The sequence below is a fragment of the Schistocerca nitens genome, chromosome 9, assembly GCF_023898315.1.
Source record: "Schistocerca nitens isolate TAMUIC-IGC-003100 chromosome 9, iqSchNite1.1, whole genome shotgun sequence".
Lineage (NCBI taxonomy): Eukaryota > Metazoa > Arthropoda > Insecta > Orthoptera > Acrididae > Schistocerca > Schistocerca nitens.
The window spans coordinates 324,348,185-324,367,781 of NC_064622.1; the positions used below are offsets into that span (position 1 = coordinate 324,348,185).

The 19,597-nt window shown below is 41.8% G+C and overlaps 1 protein-coding gene across 1 annotated transcript in view; it reads right to left on the minus strand.

Moving 5' to 3' along the window:
* Positions 1 to 14,426: 14,426 nt before the first annotated feature.
* The window catches only part of LOC126203172 (mitochondrial import inner membrane translocase subunit Tim9), a 33,889-nt gene continuing 28,718 nt past the window's right edge, over positions 14,427 to 19,597 (minus strand). The window contains exon 4 of the mRNA XM_049937413.1: positions 14,427 to 14,743. Within this exon, the coding sequence (XP_049793370.1) occupies positions 14,603 to 14,743 (141 nt within the window). The 3' untranslated portion in view covers positions 14,427 to 14,602. The remainder of the gene's footprint in view (positions 14,744 to 19,597) is intronic.

Here is a 19,597-nt window from a genome sequence, read left to right on the forward strand (position 1 = left end):
TGGATAATGTCTTAAAAGGAAGATATACGATAAACATCAACAAAAACAAAACAAGGATAATGGAATGTAGTCGCATTACATCAGGTGATTCTGAAAGAATTAGATTAGGAAATGAGACACTTAAAGCAGTAGATGATTTTGCTATTTGCGGAGCAAAATAACTGACGATGGTTGAAGTAGAGACGATATAAAATGTAGACTGGCAATTGCAAGGAAAGCGTTTCTGAAGAAGAGAAATTTGTTAACATCTAGTACAGATTTAAGTGACAGGAAGTCTTTTATGGAAGTATTTATATGGAGTGTAACCATATATTGAAGTGAAACATGGACAATAAATACACTCCTGGAAATGGAAAAAAGAACACATTGACACCGGTGAGTCAGACCCACCATACTTGCTCCGGACACTGCGAGAGGGCTGTACAAGCAATGATCACACGCACGGCACAGCGGACACACCAGGAACCGCGGTGTTGGCCGTCGAATGGCGCTAGCTGCGCAGCATTTGTGCACCGCCGCCGTCAGTGTCAGCCAGTTTGCCGTGGCATACGGAGCTCCATCGCAGTCTTTAACACTGGTAGCATGCCGCGACAGCGTGGACGTGAACCGTATGTGCAGTTGACGGACTTTGAGCGAGGGCGTATAGTGGGCATGCGGGAGGCCGGGTGGACGTACCGCCGAATTGCTCAACAGTACATCGATGTTGTCGCCAGTGGTCGGCGGAAGGTGCACGTGCCCGTCGACCTGGGACCGGACCGCAGCGACGCACGGATGCACGCCAAGACCGTAGGATCCTACGCAGTGCCGTAGGGGACCGCACCGCCACTTCCCAGCAAATTAGGGACACTGTTGCTCCTGGGGTATCGGCGAGGACCATTCGCAACCGTCTCCATGAAGCTGGGCTACGGTCCCGCACACTGTTAGGCCGTCTTCCGCTCGCACCCCAACATCGTGCAGCCCGCCTCCAGTGGTGTCGCGACAGGCGTGAATGGAGGGACGAATGGAGACGTGTCGTCTTCAGCGATGAGAGTCGCTTCTGCCTTGGTGCCAATGATGGTCGTATGCGTGTTTGGCGCCGTGCAGGTGAGCGCCACAATCAGGACTGCATACGACCGAGGCACACACGGCCAACACCCGGCATCATGGTGTGGGGAGCGATCTCCTACACTGGCCGTACACCACTGGTGATCGTCGAGGGGACACTGAATAGTGCACGGTACATCCAAACCGTCATCGAACCCATCGTTCTACCATTCCTAGACCGGCAAGGGAACTTGCTGTTCCAACAGGACAATGCACGTCCGCATGTATCCCGTGCCACCCAACGTGCTCTAGAAGGTGTAAGTCAACTACCCTGGCCAGCAAGATCTCCGGATCTGTCCCCCATTGAGCATGTTTGGGACTGGATGAAGCGTCGTCTCACGCGGTCTGCACGTCCAGCACGAACGCTGGTCCAACTGAGGCGCCAGGTGGAAATGGCATGGCAAGCCGTTCCACAGGACTACATCCAGCATCTCTACGATCGTCTCCATGGGAGAATAGCAGCCTGCATTGCTGCGAAAGGTGGATATACACTGTACTAGTGCCGACATTGTGCATGCTCTGTTGCCTGTGTCTATGTGCCTGTGGTTCTGTCAGTGTGATCATGTGATGTATCTGACCCCAGGAATGTGTCAATAAAGTTTCCCCTTCCTGGGACAATGAATTCACGGTGTTCTTATTTCAATTTCCAGGAGTGTAGTTTAGACAAGAAGAGAATCGAAGCTTTTGATCTGTGGTGCTACAGGAGAATGTTGAAGATTAGATGGGTAGGTCACATAACTAACGAGGAGGTACTGAACAGAATTGGGGAGAAGAAGAATTTGTGCCACAACTTGACTAGAAGAAGGGATCAGTTGTTAGGACATGTTCTGAGACATCAAGGGATCACCAATTTAGTATTGGAGGGAAGCATGGAGGATAAAAATCTTAGACAGAGATCAAGGGATGAATACATTAAGCAGATTTAGGAGGATGTAGGTTGCAGTAATTACTTAGAGATGAAGAATCTTGCACAGGATAGAGCAGCATGAAGAGCTGCATCAAACCAGTCTCTGGACTGAAGACCACAACAACAATGACGACAACGACAACAACAATGACGACGATGACAACATGTAAGAAATTAATTCACACAATAATGCCATGAAAAATTTTTTAACTTGTCAGGTTACAATTAAAATTATTAATTTACAATTATGTATTATTGTAATTTTATAAATATCTCACAAACATATAACTAGTGTCTCAGTTTGGATCTTGTTATGGAATCAGCTCTATGATGAGCTGATGTGAATTATTTGACAACATGTAATAAAGTTTTGAATTGTTCTGAAACAATGAACCCAGGGTCCAGATTATTTCCTGACTGAGTTAAGTAAAACATTGTTGTTGTTAGTAAATGTGCTATTCTGCAAAAAGATTACAAAATTACATTAGCAGTTCCATAGCTAGAAAGTGCTCAGAGAGGCAAGTGAATCTTTCTACTCCTTCAGCTGCCCTTTGTACTTTGGTATTCACTGTTTTTACAAATTACTGATGGCCACCAATACCAGTTTCAATGCGGCCATCTCAAAGTGGTCAGGTCTATTTGTTGCCTCTAGATTTAATATATTTCGATCATGAGTGTGCTCCTGGACTAAATCCTATTTAGTTTTCAGACAAAGAATCTAGTATTATTTCACAGGATGTCTAGTCACATTCACCACTTTAAGAACTGCAATTTTTTCAATTGATGTATAGTTATAGTCTGCTCCAGTGATGACAGTATGCCTTCAACATTTTGGCTACATCTGCAGATGTCTGAAAATGGTCAATAGAACGACCCAATTGTATATTTGTGCCTATATTTGAAATTCACTCTTACTCACACTGTCTTGCATGCAGCTCCAATTTCTACCTCAGTGGATACGAGTTCATTGCTAATTGTGAATTGTGCCACATACACCACCTCCATTACCTATTAACTTATAATTTCGACATACACTCAAAAAATCTCACTGCTATCAGTTTCAGGTTTTAGCTAATATTCTGTACCTCATATTACAAGGTTTAAACTCCTTATGAGGAGTGGTTCAAACTCTGACACCCTTGAAAAAGATCTAGCAGGTGATCACTAGGATTCAAAGTCTCATCTGTGAGGGTGTTTCTCTGTATCTGACCTATTTAAGGGTACAGCTATCATCTGGGCTGATAAAAAGTCAACTAAGTTGAGATATATATATGTCTGCTTGTGTCTGTATATGTGTGGATGGATATGTGTGTGTGTGTGCGCGAGTGTATACCCGTCCTTTTTCCCCCTAAGGTAAGTCTTTCCGCTCCCGGGATTGGAATGACTCCTTACCTTCTCCCTTAAAACCCACATCCTTTCGTCTTTCCCTCTCCTTCCCTCTTTCCTGATGAGGCAACAGTTTGTTGTGAAAGCTTGAATTCTGTGTGTCTGTCGACCTGCCAGCACTTTCATTTGGTAAGTCACATCATCTTTGTTTTTAGATATATTTTTCCTACGTGGAATGTTTCCCTCTATTATAACCATATATATATATATATATATATATATATATATATATATATATATATATATATATATATATCATTAATTTGAACCCAACAATTACATAACCATATCATTAATTTGAACATATATATATATATATATCTAAAAAGAAAGATGATGAGACTTACCAAACAAAAGCGCTGGCAGGTCGATAGACACACAAACATACACACAAAATTCTCTTTCCTGACGAGGCAACCGTTGGTTGCGAAAGCCAGAATTTTGTGTGTATGTTTGTGTGTCTATCGATCTGCCAGCGCTTTTGTTTGGTAAGTCTCATCATCTTTCTTTTTAGATATAATTTTTCCACGTGGAATGTTTCCCTCTGATATATATATATATATATATATATATATATATATGAAGTGACTTACCGAACGAAAGCGCTGGCAGGTCGATAGACACACAAACAAACACAAACATACACACAAAATTCTAGCTTTCGCAACCAACGGTTGCCTCGTCAGGAAAGAGGGAAGGAGAGGGAAAGATGAAAGGATGTGGGTTTTAAGGGAGAGGGTAAGGAGTCATTCCAATCCCGGGAGCGGAAAGACTTACCTTAGGGGGAAAAAAGGACAGGTATACACTCGCGCACACACACACATATCCATCCACACATACAGACACAAGCAGACATATTTAAAGACAAAGAGTTTGGGCAGAGATGTCAGTCGGGGTGGAAGTGTAGAGGCAAAGAAGTTGTTGAAAGACAGGTGAGGTATGAGTGGCGGCAACTTGAAATTAGCGGAGATTGAGGCCTGGCGGATAACGAGAAGAGAGGATATACTGAAGGGCAAGTTCCCATCTCCGGAGTTCGGATGGGTTGGTGTTGGTGGGAAGTATCCAGATAACCCGGACGGTGTAACACTGTGGCAAGATGTGCTGGCTGTGCACCAAGGCATGTTTAGCCACAGGGTGATCCTCATTACCAACAAACACTGTCTGCCTGTGTCCATTCATGCGAATGGACAGTTTGTTGCTGGTCATTCCCACATAGAATGCATCACAGTGTAGGCAGGTCAGTTGGTAAATCACGTGGGTGCTTTCACACGTGGCTCTGCCTTTGATTGTGTACACCTTCCGGGTTACAGGACTGGAGTAGGTGGTGGTGGGAGGGTGCATGGGACAGGTTTTGCACCGGGGGCGGTTACAAGGATAGGAGCCAGAGGGTAGGGAAGGTGGTCTGGGGATTTCATAGGGATGAACTAGCATGTTACGAAGGTTAGGTGGACGGCGGAAAGACACTCTTGGCGGAGTGGGGAGGATTTCATGAAGGATGGATCTCATTTCAGGGCAGGATTTGAGGAAGTCGTTTCCCTGCTGGAGAGCCACATTCAGAGTCTGGTCCAGTCCCGGAAAGTATCCTGTCACAAGTGGGGCACTTTTGTGGTTCTTCTGTGGGGGATTCTGGGTTTGAGGGGATGAGGAAGTGGCTCTGGTTATTTGCTTCTGTACCAGGTCGGGAGGGTAGTTGCGGGATGCGAAAGCTGTTGTCAGGTTGTTGGTGTAATGATTCAGGGATTCCGGACTGGAGCAGATTCGTTTGCCACGAAGACCCAGGCTGTAGGGAAGGGACTGTTTGATGTGGAATGGGTGGCAGCTGTCATAATGGAGGTACTGTTGCTTGTTGGTGGGTTTGATGTGGACGGATGTGTGAAGTTGGCCATTGGACAGGTGGAGGTCAACGTCAAGGAAAGTGGCATGGGATTTGGAGTAGGACCAGGTGAATCTGATGGAACCAAAGGAGTTGAGGTTGGAGAGGAAATTCTGGAGTTGTTCTTCACTGTGAGTCCAGATCATGAAGATGTCATCAATAAATCTGTACCAAACTTTGGGTTTGCAGACCTGGGTAACCAAGAAGGCTTCCTCTAAGCGACCCATGAATAGGTTGGCATACGAGGGGGCCATCCTGGTACCCATGGCTGTTCCCTTTAATTGTTGGTATGTCTGGCCTTCAAAAGTGAAGAAGTTGTGGGTCAGGATGAAGCTGGCTAAGGTAATGAGGAAAGAGGTTTTAGGTAGGGTGGCAGGTGATCAACGTGAAAGGGAGTGCTCCATCGCAGCGAGGCCCTGGACGTGCGGAATATTTGTGTATGAGGAAGTGGCATCAATGGTTACAAGGATGGTTTCCGGGGGTAACAGATTGGGTAGGGATTCCAGGCGTTCGAGAAAGTGGTTGGTGTCTTTGATGAAGGATGGGAGACTGCATGTAATGGGTTGAAGTTGTTGATCTATGTAGGCGGAGATACGTTCTGTGGGGGCTTGGTAACTAGCTACAATGGGGTGGCCGGGATGATTGGATTTGTGAATTTTAGGAAGAAGGTAGAAGATAGGGGTGCGGGGTGTCGGTGGGGTCAGGAGGTTGATGGAGTCAGGTGAAAGGTTTTGCAGGGGGCCTAAGGTTCTGAGGATTCCTTGAAGCTCCGCCTGGACATCAGGAATGGGATTACCTTGGCAAACTTTGTATGTGGTGTTGTCTGAAAGCTGACGCAGTCCCTCAGCCACATACTCCCGATGATCAAGTACCACGGTCTTGGAACCCTTGTCCGCCGGAAGAATGACGATGGATCGGTCAGCCTTTAGATCACGGATAGCCTGGGCTTCAGCAGTGGTGATGTTGGGACGAGGATTAAGGTTTTTTAAGGATTGAGAGGCAAGGCTGGAAGTCAGAAATTCCTGGAAGGTTTGGAGAGGGTGATTTTGAGGAAGAGGAGGTGGGTCCCGCTGTGACGGAGGACGGAACTGTACCAGGCAGGGTTCAATTTGGATAGTGTCTTGGGGAGTTGGATCATTAGGAGTAGCATCAGGATCATTTTTCTTCGTGGCAAAGTGATATTTCCAGCAGAGAGTCCGAGTGTAGGACAGTAAATCTTTGACGAGGGCTGTTTGGTTGAATCTGGGAGTGGGGCTGAAGGTGAGGCCTTTGGATAGGACAGAGGTTTCGGATTGGGAGAGAGGTTTGGAGGAAAGGTTAACTACTGAATTAAGGTGTTGTGGTTCCAGATTGTGTTGATCGGAATTTTGAGGTTTTGGAGGGAGTGGAGCTTCACAACCTTTCCAGCAAACCTCAACCACCTCTCATTGCACACAAACCCAGTCTCTCCCATCTACTCAATCTCCCACTTCCAGCTCCACTCCCTCCAAAACCTCAAAATTCCAATCAACACAATCTGGTACCACAACACCCTAATTCAGTAGTTAACCTTTCCTCCAAACCTCTCTCCCAATCCGAAACCTCTGCCCTATCCAAAGGCCTCACCTTCAGCCCCACTCCCAGATTCAACCAAACAGCCCTCGTCAAAGATTTACTGTCCTACACCCGTACTCTCTGCTGGAAATATCACTTTGCCACGAAGAAAAATGATCCTAATCCTACTCCTAATGATCCAACTCCCCAAGACACTATCCAAATTGAACCCTGCCTGGAACAGTTCCGTCCTCCGTCACAGCGGGACCCACCTCCTCTTCCTCAAAACCACCCTCTCCAAACCTTCCAGGAATTTCTGACTTCCAGCCTTGCATCTCAATCCTTCTTAAAAAACCTTAATCCTACACCCAACATCACCACTGCTGAAGCCCAGGCTATCCGTGATCTGAAGGCTGACCGATCCATCGTCATTCTTCCGGCGGACAAGGGTTCCACGACCGTGGTACTTGATCGTCGGGAGTATGTGGCTGAGGGACTGCGTCAGCTTTCAGACAACACCACATACAAAGTTTGCCAAGGTAACCCCATTCCCGATGTCCCGGCGGAGCTTCAAGGAATCCTCAGAACCTTAGGCCCCCTGCAAAACCTTTCACCTGACTCCATCAACCTCCTGACCCCACCGACACCCCGCACCCCTACCTTCTTCCTAAAATCCACAAACCCAATCATCCCGGCCGCCCCATTGTAGCTGGTTACCATGCCCCCACAGAACGTATCTCTGCCTACATAGATCAACAACTTCAACCCATTACATGCAGTCTCCCATCCTTCATCAAAGACACCAACCACTTCCTTGAACGCCTGGAATCCTTACCCAATCTGTTACCCCCGGAAACCATCCTTGTAACCATTGATGCCACTTCCTTATACACAAATATTCCGCACGTCCAGGGCCTCGCTGTGATGGAGCATTTCCTTTCACGCCGATCACCTGCCACCCTACCTAAAACCTCTTTCCTCATTACCTTAGCCAGTTTCATCCTGACCCACAACTTCTTCACTTTTGAAGGCCAGACATACCAACAATTAAAGGGAACAGCCATGGGTACCAGGATGGCCCCCTCGTATGCCAACCTATTCATGGGTCGCTTAGAGGAAGCCTTCTTGGTTACCCAGGTCTGCAAACCCAAAGTTTGGTACAGATTTATTGATGACATCTTCATGATCTGGACTCACAGTGAAGAACAACTCCAGAATTTCCTCTCCAACCTCAACTCCTTTGGTTCCATCAGATTCACCTGGTCCTACTCCAAATCCCATGCCACTTTCCTTGACGTTGACCTCCACCTGTCCAATGGCCAACTTCACACGTCCGTCCACATCAAACCCACCAACAAGCAACAGTACCTCCATTATGACAGCTGCCACCCATTCCACATCAAACGGTCCCTTCCCTACAGCCTGGGTCTTCGTGGCAAACGAATCTGCTCCAGTCCGGAATCCCTGAATCATTACACCAACAACCTGACAACAGCTTTCGCATCCCGCAACTACCCTCCCGACCTGGTACAGAAGCAAATAACCAGAGCCACTTCCTCATCCCCTCAAACCCAGAATCCCCCACAGAAGAACCACAAAAGTGCCCCACTTGTGACAGGATACTTTCCGGGACTGGACCAGACTCTGAATGTGGCTCTCCAGCAGGGAAACGACTTCCTCAAATCCTGCCCTGAAATGAGATCCATCCTTCATGATATCCTCCCCACTCCGCCAAGAGTGTCTTTCCGCCGTCCACCTAACCTTCGTAACCTGCTAGTTCATCCCTATGAAATCCCCAGACCACCTTCCCTACCCTCTGGCTCCTATCCTTGTAACCGCCCCCGGTGCAAAACCTGTCCCATGCACCCTCCCACCACCACCTACTCCAGTCCTGTAACCCGGAAGGTGTACACAATCAAAGGCAGAGCCACGTGTGAAAGCACCCACGTGATTTACCAACTGACCTGCCTACACTGTGATGCATTCTATGTGGGAATGACCAGCAACAAACTGTCCATTCGCATGAATGGACACAGGCAGACAGTGTTTGTTGGTAATGAGGATCACCCTGTGGCTAAACATGCCTTGGTGCACAGCCAGCACATCTTGCCACAGTGTTACACCGTCCGGGTTATCTGGATACTTCCCACCAACACCAACCCATCCGAACTCCGGAGATGGGAACTTGCCCTTCAGTATATCCTCTCTTCTCGTTATCCGCCAGGCCTCAATCTCCGCTAATTTCAAGTTGCCGCCACTCATACCTCACCTGTCTTTCAACAACTTCTTTGCCTCTACACTTCCACCCCGACTGACATCTCTGCCCAAACTCTTTGTCTTTAAATATGTCTGCTTGTGTCTGTATGTGTGGATGGATATGTGTGTGTGTGTGCGAGTGTATACCTGTCCTTTTTTCCCCCTAAGGTAAGTCTTTCCGCTCCCGGGATTGGAATGACTCCTTACCCTCTCCCTTAAAACCCACATCCTTTCATCTTTCCCTCTCCTTCCCTCTTTCCTGATGAGGCAACCGTTGGTTGCGAAAGCTAGAATTTTGTGTGTATGTTTGTGTTTGTTTGTGTGTCTATCGACCTGCCAGCGCTTTCGTTCGGTAAGTCACCTCATCCTTGTTTTTATATATAATTTTTCCCATGTGGAATGTTTCCCTCTATTATATATATATATATATATATATATATATATATATATATATATAAATCTAAAAAGAAAGATGATGAGACTTACCAAACAAAAGCGCTGGCAGGTCGATAGACACACAGAAAAACACAAATATACACACAGAATTCTAGCTTTCGCAACCAACGGTTGCTTCGTCAGGAAAGAGGGAAGGTTATTCCTGACGAAGCAACCGTTGGTTGCGAAAGCTAGAATTCTGTGTGTATATTTGTGTTTTTCTGTGTGTCTATCGACCTGCCAGCGCTTTTGTTTGGTAAGTCTCATCATCTTTCTTTTTAGATTTGTTTTTTCCACGTGGAATGTTTCCCTCTGTTATATATATATATATATATATATATATATATATATATATATATATATATATATATATATTTTATGAGTGGCATACGATTTTTCTGTGCAGAAAGTACAACATCACTGGTGGTGATGATGATACTTCTCATATTATGGCATACAATCCAGGTATGTGATGTTTGTACTGGAACACAAATTAATACCTGTGCCTTTTGTCGTCTAACATACCTTGATCTCATTACTCTCTAAAACTGAATTAGTGAAATTATTGGCAATTTAATGGATATTGTGCATGTGATAATCTCACACGTATCAACTGTGTGCTTTACCAGTACATTGCTTTTAATTTTAAAAAATGTGCCAGTGCAGCACATTCTGTAAAATACCAAAATAGGATTTACTTTACATGCTCCTCACTAAAAAATAAGACAATATTCACAAGTTTCTGGTGAACACTCACTAGTTCAATTTTATTGTGTAAGCATACATACTTTAGTCAACAAAAATCTCGGTAACGATATTCTTCAAGACATCTCTTGATTTCACTAGCAGCAGCACAACTAATTTATTATTAGAAATTGGGTTGTGTTTGGACTAAGTATTGAGTCAATGATGATTTGTGTGCGAAGTTATTAAGGAATCCTTGGACACCTAGTAAAACTTAAATTTTAAAAATGACAAAGTGTTGATGGTAAACAAGCCTTTAAACCTGAATGATTACAATCAACCCATGGTTGGCCTATTTAGCCATCTAGTGCATCACGGTCTACAAGGACAGTTCATTTATTTCTCCTTGCATTAAATTTCCAAAGTTTCATGAAGCTGCAAAGTTTCAAGCAAAAAATAAGTAGCATCATGATGGGTTGGCTTCTTCAGAAACATTTGAACAAGTAATGGACAAAAGGGACCAAATGTTCATGAATGTTTAAATACAGCATATCAAGGGCAAGTTGAAGAAAATTGTGTGGAACTTCAGTCAATTATATCAATAGTCTTCACATAATATTCCGCTTTGCAGGAAAGTTGATGATGGCTCTGTTTTCGCAGATTTGCTGCACTTCCTAGGTGACTCTGAAGATGAGATTTTGAAAATTAATTTAGAATTACGAGGTAAAACCTACTGGTATATATCTCATGAAATTCCAACTGAAGTGACTGAAACGTGTTGTGATGTTCTAGGAAGCAAAATAATTCAGGAGATGAAGCAAACTTTTGCTTTTTTGGTTTTGGCAGACAAGAGTGCCAACATAGTGGCACACAATAATTAGTGATTGGAGTTAGTTTTCTGCCTGAGATCAAGTGAGCAAAACACCAATAATTTGAGAAGAATTTTTGTGAGATGTGCCACTCCAACAGTGTAAACAAAAGCCTTAATTTAGAATTACGAGGTAAAACCTACTGGTATATATCTCATGAAATTCCAACTGAAGTGACTGAAACTTGTTGTGATGTTCTAGGAAGCAAAATAATTCAGGAGATGAAGCAAACTTTTGCTTTTTTGGTTTTGGCAGACAAGAGTGCCAACATAGTGGCACACAATAATTAGTGATTGGAGTTAGTTTTCTGCCTGAGATCAAGTGAGCAAAACACCAATAATTTGAGAAGAATTTTTGTGAGATGTGCCACTCCAACAGTGTAAACAAAAGCCATTTTGGAGAATATTATTCAGTTTCTAGAAGATTGTAATTTGGATCCGAACAAGCTTGTTGGAAGGGATGAGGTCTGTGTTGCAATGGATGGTCATATAGCTGGTGTCTGAAATGTTATTAAAGACAAGTAGAGCTTGCACAGGATTATCTGGTCAGTTGGTCGGTGCACAGAAACAAATTTTTGTTCTCAGTATTAGGAGAGTCCACCCCTCGGTTCCAAAGGGGCGGCAACTTGTCTATCGCATACTGAACAGTGAGCTTCATCCGTTACGACCAAAACATTCTCTGCTTACCTTGGGCATACTTTAGGAATGCTGGTATTTACATGCCAGTTGCAACCTCTCTCAAATGATTAAAACTATTTTGTAAAAAATCTCATAGCTGCACTTGTCAGCTTCACTATGAACTGCCTATCATTTTGTTAACAGTCATAGCTATTGTGATATTTCTATATCTACTAATTTAATATGCTAAATTTGAGTATTTTTCAACAAAAAATAGGGGTCACAAGAAGTTTGCATTTGGTGCACATTAGTCCATGTATTGCTGCATATGAAATGGAGCTAACATATTTAGTTTTTCTTTAAACTTGGAGTGAGATCTATATTTATTCCCAATCTTGAGAAAATAGATAGTATGTAGTGCACTCTCTTCCAATCATCTGTGCAAGTGACAGTGGAAGTGAAATACTAATATCATCCTTCAGAACTCAAACAGTTTGACAAACCGAAACCAATTTTTGGTGGTGGTGGTGGTTATTAGGGTTTAACGTCCCGTCGACAACGAGGTCATTAGAGACGGAGCGCAAGCTCAGGTTAGGGAAGGTTTGGGAAGGAAATCGGCCGTGCCCTTTCAAAGGAACCATCCCGGCATTTGCCTGAAACGATTTAGGGAAATCACGGAAAACCTAAATCAGGATGGCCGGAGACGGGATTGAACCGTCGTCCTCCCGAATGCGACAATTTTTGGCAAATGATAGCATGCAAAGCAGTATTTTGCTACATACGTAGCTAACATGCACACCTTTCTTATGCACTGTGATATACGAATGACTAGACACTTTTTCAATGAGATTAATAATTCTTCGAAGGGCTGTCGATAGCTGGTGAAAGAGAATTAGTATGGGTTTTATAATGAGTGAAGTTAACACACTTTTATTTTTATACAAAGCATGACCTTTCCATAAGTTATTGCCCTTCACTTGTGCTCAATGATTTGATTAACAGTAGACCATTTCAGGACTATGTCACAACTGCAGTTGCATTAGCAAGTTAGTCAGGTGAAATTGTGTAAACACCTTTATGTTTTGGGAAAACATGGAAACAAGAGGAAGAAAGAAAAAACAAGGGTGCAAAGCAGGTGAAAAAATAGCTCTCTCTGATCCACTTTCAGCATAATCCTATACGCACTGTGTTTTAATAATATATGGTTGACTTGCTGAATTATCTATCATACTGACATAACTTTTTTTTATGATCATTTGCAAACTTGCTACCTGCAGCTTCCAAGTTCTGCGAGATATGCATCTGTGTAAAGATCATAATACTGCATACACTCAAAGCCACAGCCCTATTCTTCCACTGAGCAAGGCACAGGTTAAGTGTTGTCATCAATGTCCTGAACAATGTCAGTGACGTGAGAAATGCTGCTGGGACAGATCACATTGCATGAACATAAAATCCAAAATATCCCTGCCTTCTGGGAAACACATTGGACAGCAAAGTACAAGAGTATCAAAAAAATTTTTGAGAACCTTATTAGAATTATATGAGCTCTAGAAGAGCTCTCTCACAACGCATCAAACTTGAAAACGAAAACCAAAGTGCTTCATCTATACGTGACTGCAACAAGTCCAACACGTATTGTTAAGCTCTTAGTGTCTGCTGCCTATTCTGCCAAACATGAACACGAGCAACCAACTACAACAAGTAAATATAAACTTAAAGACAATTCATGACCACATAAACAAATTAATGTATGTGCTTCAATCACACAGTGATAATGCCTTGAGGGAGTTCAGAATCATCTTCGAGAAAACTAAAAAATTTGAGAACTCTTGTTGAATTTAAATGACCTCGATTGGTGGCAAGGCAGACATACAGATCAAATCAACTATATGTAAATGTAGAAAGATTATTCAAATATCTGTCTTCATGCCATACTTAGACTCTGTAACTTCCTCTCCGAGAGGCCACTTTTCTTCTACACGCAAAAGAGCATTGTTACTTACACAGATCCAACCTAAAAATATGAAAATTAGACAAGGCCTCACACAGAACTTTTTATGGAGGCTTTTTACAAAATTTTATTCCCGAGGCTACCATGTGGTATGAAATGTTTAACGCAAATGTTGTGGATGATGTGACAAATAAATCCATGGCATATGCAGATTTGATTGAAGAAGCTGCCCCGCTTAACCCAGCTGTGTGCGAGGCAATCATGGTTGGCCTGGCTATTCCACCAACAACATGTAGTACTGAACATATATTTAGTATGTTACAATGTGTCAAGATGTGAAATCAGTTTACAATGGGAGACAAGAAGCTCAGTGGCCTGTGCATGCTCAGTTTCACAGAACAGAGGTGAAGGACATGAAATTCACTAACAAGGTGTTAAACAGGTTTGGACAACAGCCTAGACGCCCCCAGTTTGTATTTGCTCAGTGATTGTCCCCGAAGCTTACACTGAAGGAACTACTTCTTTACATAATATTATAATAAAATTTTTACTTCCTCATCTTTCTGTGTGTATTTTCTTATAAGCTGATGGGCACCCACAGTGGCTGTCAAATCATGATGTAGCTTGTAGTAGCAAACTATTCACATGTGAGAAAGAACTAAAAGAAAAAAAAAATACTAGGAATGACTGGGGCTTGAACCCTAAACCTTCTGAGTTGTAGTCTCAACACTTACCCACTGACAGGAGACGATTGAAAGACATAAAGAAATTTCCTGATAAAATTAGTAATAGACATCTTATTTTAGTAGTTAAGCTTACAAAAGGAAGATAGTTGCACAAAAAATTTTTATTGTAAGGATTCTTATCTACAGAGAAATAAGTTTTTGTAGGTGGAACACACCAATATACTATAATTACAAAAAAATACAAATTTGTACAAAATAAGTATCTCATCTGTAAAATTCAACAGACAAAGCTGATACTTTTCTGCAATCCTGCAAGAAGTCACCGCTGAGGTGTTACTCCCATCTTCTGTGCTGCTGCCATTGCATTCTCATTAGCAATCATCTGGAATTCCTGGAACCTCTGCGAAATACGCTGATTCATGCTGAGGTACTTCTCCATGCAATTGAGTGCACATTTTTCCTGTAACCCAAAGTCACTATTTGTATGACATGTTCTCCTGAGTAGCTCACCATCACAGAACCTTATTTTATGTGCCTCTCCACTACTTTTATACAAAGTATTATTTTTTCTCATACCATTCTTGGAATTATCAACTGTTTTTGGCGAAAATTGTAAATATAGAAAGCAGGAAGATAAGAGTTTAACATACTGCCTACAATGAGGTAATTAATGATGAATCCAAGTTTCCAACCAGACAAGTATAGGAAATAAAATCAGTCTCATCCTTTCAAATAAACCATCTGGTTATTTGCATTAAGCATTTTTTTTTTCCAATGAAAAACTTCAAACAGGATAGTTGGATGCAAATTTGAACCATGCCTCTCCAAAACATAAAGCCAGTGCCCATGGTGTTACTCTTAATAACTTCCTCCTGACCTTTTTAAAAAAAAGTGCCTTTATTTATCTCCATTGTCATGCAATGGACCCAACTGATAGGATTTGCTTACAACATATTCCTAACACGTTCTGTCCTATCTTCAATTAATCATTCTCAGTGTGTTTTACAGAAAATCATTTCCTAGTATTATGATACATGGACATGCTATTCAACAAGGAAGATGAGATAAAGTGTGATATTGCATTTTTCTGTGTTTGGGTATTGCTCAGACTTCCAAAAAACTCGGGCAAAAACCACAATGCATACTTACATAATGCATAACAGTACACTAAATGTGCAATATGTATATTCAACAAAATATAATTTAATGAAATTAAGGCCCCCATAGTATTATAATAATAATGATAATAATAATAATAATAATAATAATAGTAACACAAAATTAAAAGTCATCTTTTAATAGGGTAATAATATTATAAAATTAAAAGTCATCTTTTAACAGGGCATTTTACATTAAGATTTCCTTTCAAACTATACTGCAGGATCAGTTTTGTAATTCTGCCATTTTGTGGACATGATTTTGCAAGTTTGTTGCTTTTAATATTATGTTTCAGTGTTAACTGTATACTATTATATAAATGCTGGAATCTATGGGACATCACTTCACAAACTTTCAACTTTGCATGCTTACACTGATACACTATCAGTCAGATTACACTGATTTTTTCTGTCAAACTGCCTGACAGGCATCACTTCAATTTTAAATGTGAAAATCATCATTCAATATTTAGCAGTAACATGGACTTAACTTACAGACCTCATTTTGATTCTTGGCTATTTATCTTCAGAAAATAATGAATCTGTTCCACTACTCTGTCCAAATCTTTTTACTATATTATTCACATACTGAGATTGTATTGTTGATATCAGGTGCACTGGTACTCCCAATATTTTCCAGTGTTTCCCATAATAATTTTTGGTTTATCATGTCAAGTATGCTCTCATAGTATAGGAATGATAGAGCTACAGGAGAAAATAGGCTCAAAATAAGAATTCGAAATGAGGAAGATTCCTTCAGTTCTGCTATAAATTTGTTTAGTAATAGTGGGATTACATGATGGTGAGACAAAAATTTCAAAATAATACATTAGATTGTTACAAGATGCATGACTAGAAAGTAAGAGTACTTAGCCTCCAACAACTAAAGGGATTTTTTCAGCAAAGTTAGCACCACTATGTTCAGTGATAAAGTGTTGACGGTGGCATGCACGCTTGTTTGTCTGTTGGCTCAAAACTCTTGTTCTAGTGCTGTACTGAAATGAACCCTTCTACTCTGAATCCCACGAACTGAGAGGTGATGAGTGCAATCTGTTTTCTTCTTACAAAGGAAAACACACTTTCAGATTTTTAATGAAATCAAAACTTTACTGAGATGGTGTGATGAATCTCAGTAATGTTCACAAATGGTGTCACAACTTTAAAGCTGACAGAATAAATGTTCATAAAATAAACAAAGGGGTGAACATTCCACAACTGTGACTGATAAGGTGGTGAACAAGGTCAAATAAATGATTTTCGATTACTCCCAACTGACTTTGGATGAGATGGCGCAATATTTCCAGAAATCTCTTCTGCATAAAATTATTTAAACACTTTAATTTCGAAAACTGTGTGCAAGGTGTGTAGCACAACAGCCCACAGATCAAAATAAAGTCAACAGAACTGCGTCTTTATCAGAATTGCTCTAGCACTTTGGACTGGAAGGTGAACAATTCCTTGACTATTGTGACTGCCAATGAAATCTGGATGGCTCACTACAACCCTGAGATGAAGAGACAATCAATATAGTGGCATTATCCCTCGTCACCATGAGTGAAGAGAGTCTGTTTCAGCACAAAAAATCATAGCCTGTCTTTTGACACCATATAAGGATTTTCCTGTTTGAATTTTTGCCCTCAAGGGGAAACAATACTGTACTATGCTGTGAAACCATGAAGAACTATGGAGGGTGACACAGAACAAAAGGAGGAGAATGTTAACAAAGGCAGTATTAATTATTGCATGACAATGCATCTCCACATACATTGAATGCCACAAAACAACTCTTGGATTCATTTGGCTTGGATATCATCAACCAACCTATTCACAGCTCTGATCCGGCATTTTCAGATTATCATATCTTCAACTCGCTGAAGTCGTTTATGAGTGAAAAAGGGTTTCCTACCGACAATGAGGGTCAGAATTCCATCAAATTATGGACCAAATAGGTGGTGGGAAACTTATTTTTACTCACAAAGTTCATAAAGAATGAAGGCATCTATGTCGAAAAATAGTGTGTGACGGACACACTGTGACATAAAACCTGTTTGCTGGCCAGCTGCTGCAGTGACAAAGTGAGTTTATCACTTAAGAGGCTAATAAAACTGGTCGCCCCTCAGAATTCTAAGTCTGGTCAATCAGCATGACCCGGTAACATTTAGTAACTGGAAGAGTCTGGAGGAAGTGCTTTCTTCCTCTCAAGTTGTAACAGTGCTGTACCTGCTCAGAGTCTATAGCTAAATATCACACGATGTTGACACTCATTCCTTGACATATTTAAAACCATGTGTTGGCTGCCTGCTACAGGTGTCAGTCAGATGGAACCTGAACCACCTCCACAGCAATGGTTAGCATCACTGTCTTCAGTGCAGAAGGACCTGGGTTTGACACCCGGTACCCTCTTAGACTTTTTTCTCTGATGAAGGGTGGTCTGGTACTGGGTCCACTCAGCCCCTATGAGTCCAAATGAGGAGCTGCTTGAATAAAGAAGCATCACCACCATCTACTGGCAGTCATGAATGGAGAGACTTACAACATGCTGATTATATGCCCCATGATCATTAAACTGCTCTTCATACTGATTCGTAGGCAGCAGTCAGAACAGACCTAAGACCTCATCGATAAGTGGTGCTTACTTCACTTTAGTTTCTAATCTGCCACTTATAGCAAAATCTTCAATAAACGTTTCTGCACAAGCACTCATGGCTGCGTCAAAATGATAATACGCTCACAATTTCTCTTACCCTACAGTGGGCACTGACCACCAACTACATGCTACTGGCTGCCTGATGCCAGCTGCCATCTTACCAGGTGGATGTGGTTCTGAGCAGCTTTGGCATGTTTTTGCTCTCAAACTGGTAAGCATGAAGTTATTTCTCACTATAGTCTGATTTTCTGCATGAATTAACATTGATAAACTACAGTGCAGTTGAACATGTGTAGGTTGCTATGCATGTATTTATGAATTTTTATTTCCTTACTTGCAGCTGCTGGATTTGTCTTGCAGTTACAAATTGGATTTTGCATATCTGACTCTTATGAACATTGTTTAAGTGTTATAAAATAGTTTCAAATGGAAAAGTCTTAAATTTTGTGACATGTGAGGTGTGATCAAAAAGCAACAGAATTCTTACTTCTTTTAAAGAATCTTTATCCATCAACATCAACTTTGTCCCCTTCAAAGTAATCTCCCTTAGGTATCATACACTTGCGTAAGCATTTTTTCAATCTTGAAAGCACTTCTGCAACTCACTTTTCGTTATGGTGTTCAGCTCCTTCAGCAATTCTGTTTTCATTTCCTTGATGGTAGCAAAAGTATGTCCTTTCACAGTTCTCTTCAGCAACGAAAATAGAGAGAAGTCGCAGGGGGGCCATGTCGGGTGAATACGGTGGCTGAGGCAACATAACAGTTTTGTTTTCTGCCAGAAAATTATGAACCAGCATTGAGGTGTGAGCAGGAACATTACTGTGATGCATTTTCCATAAGTGATTTTGTCACAATGCTGGTTGTTTTCTTCAGACTGTTTCACGCAAACAGAGCATAATTTTCAGGTAGTATTAGTTATTGAGCGTACGATCAGAAGGCAGGAACTCATGATGCACTATCCTACTGTAATTGAAGAAAACAGTAAGAAGAACCTACGAATTTATAGAACTAGTTGATTGTTTTTCAGTCTTGGCTCTTCAGGCAGGTTCCATTGGGATGACTGGGACTTGGTTTTGACATCATAAAGTTCTGGATCATTGTCGACACCATTCAGCAATTCCTGAGCGACGTCTACATGACGTGTTTGGTTGAAATTCAACAATTCCAGAACAGACTTGGCTGCTACGTACTTCATGCCCAAAACATCTGAAAAAATTGCTTGGTATGAGCCAAAGGATATGCCAATATCAGCAGCAACCTCTCTGATTCAGCAATTTCCCAGAACCATTTTCTTTACTTCTTCCACATTGTCGTCAGCAGTTGATATGCTAGTGTGTCCAGGGTGGTCGTCACCTTCATCGTATTCTCGATCCTCTGTGAAATATTTGTACCACTCTTAAACTCTTGTCTTACTTATGATAGATTCACCAAAAGCCGAAATTTAATGCAAGCTCGTTGATCCATCGTTTTCAAAAGTAAGAATTTGGAGAGTACTCAGAAACACATACAA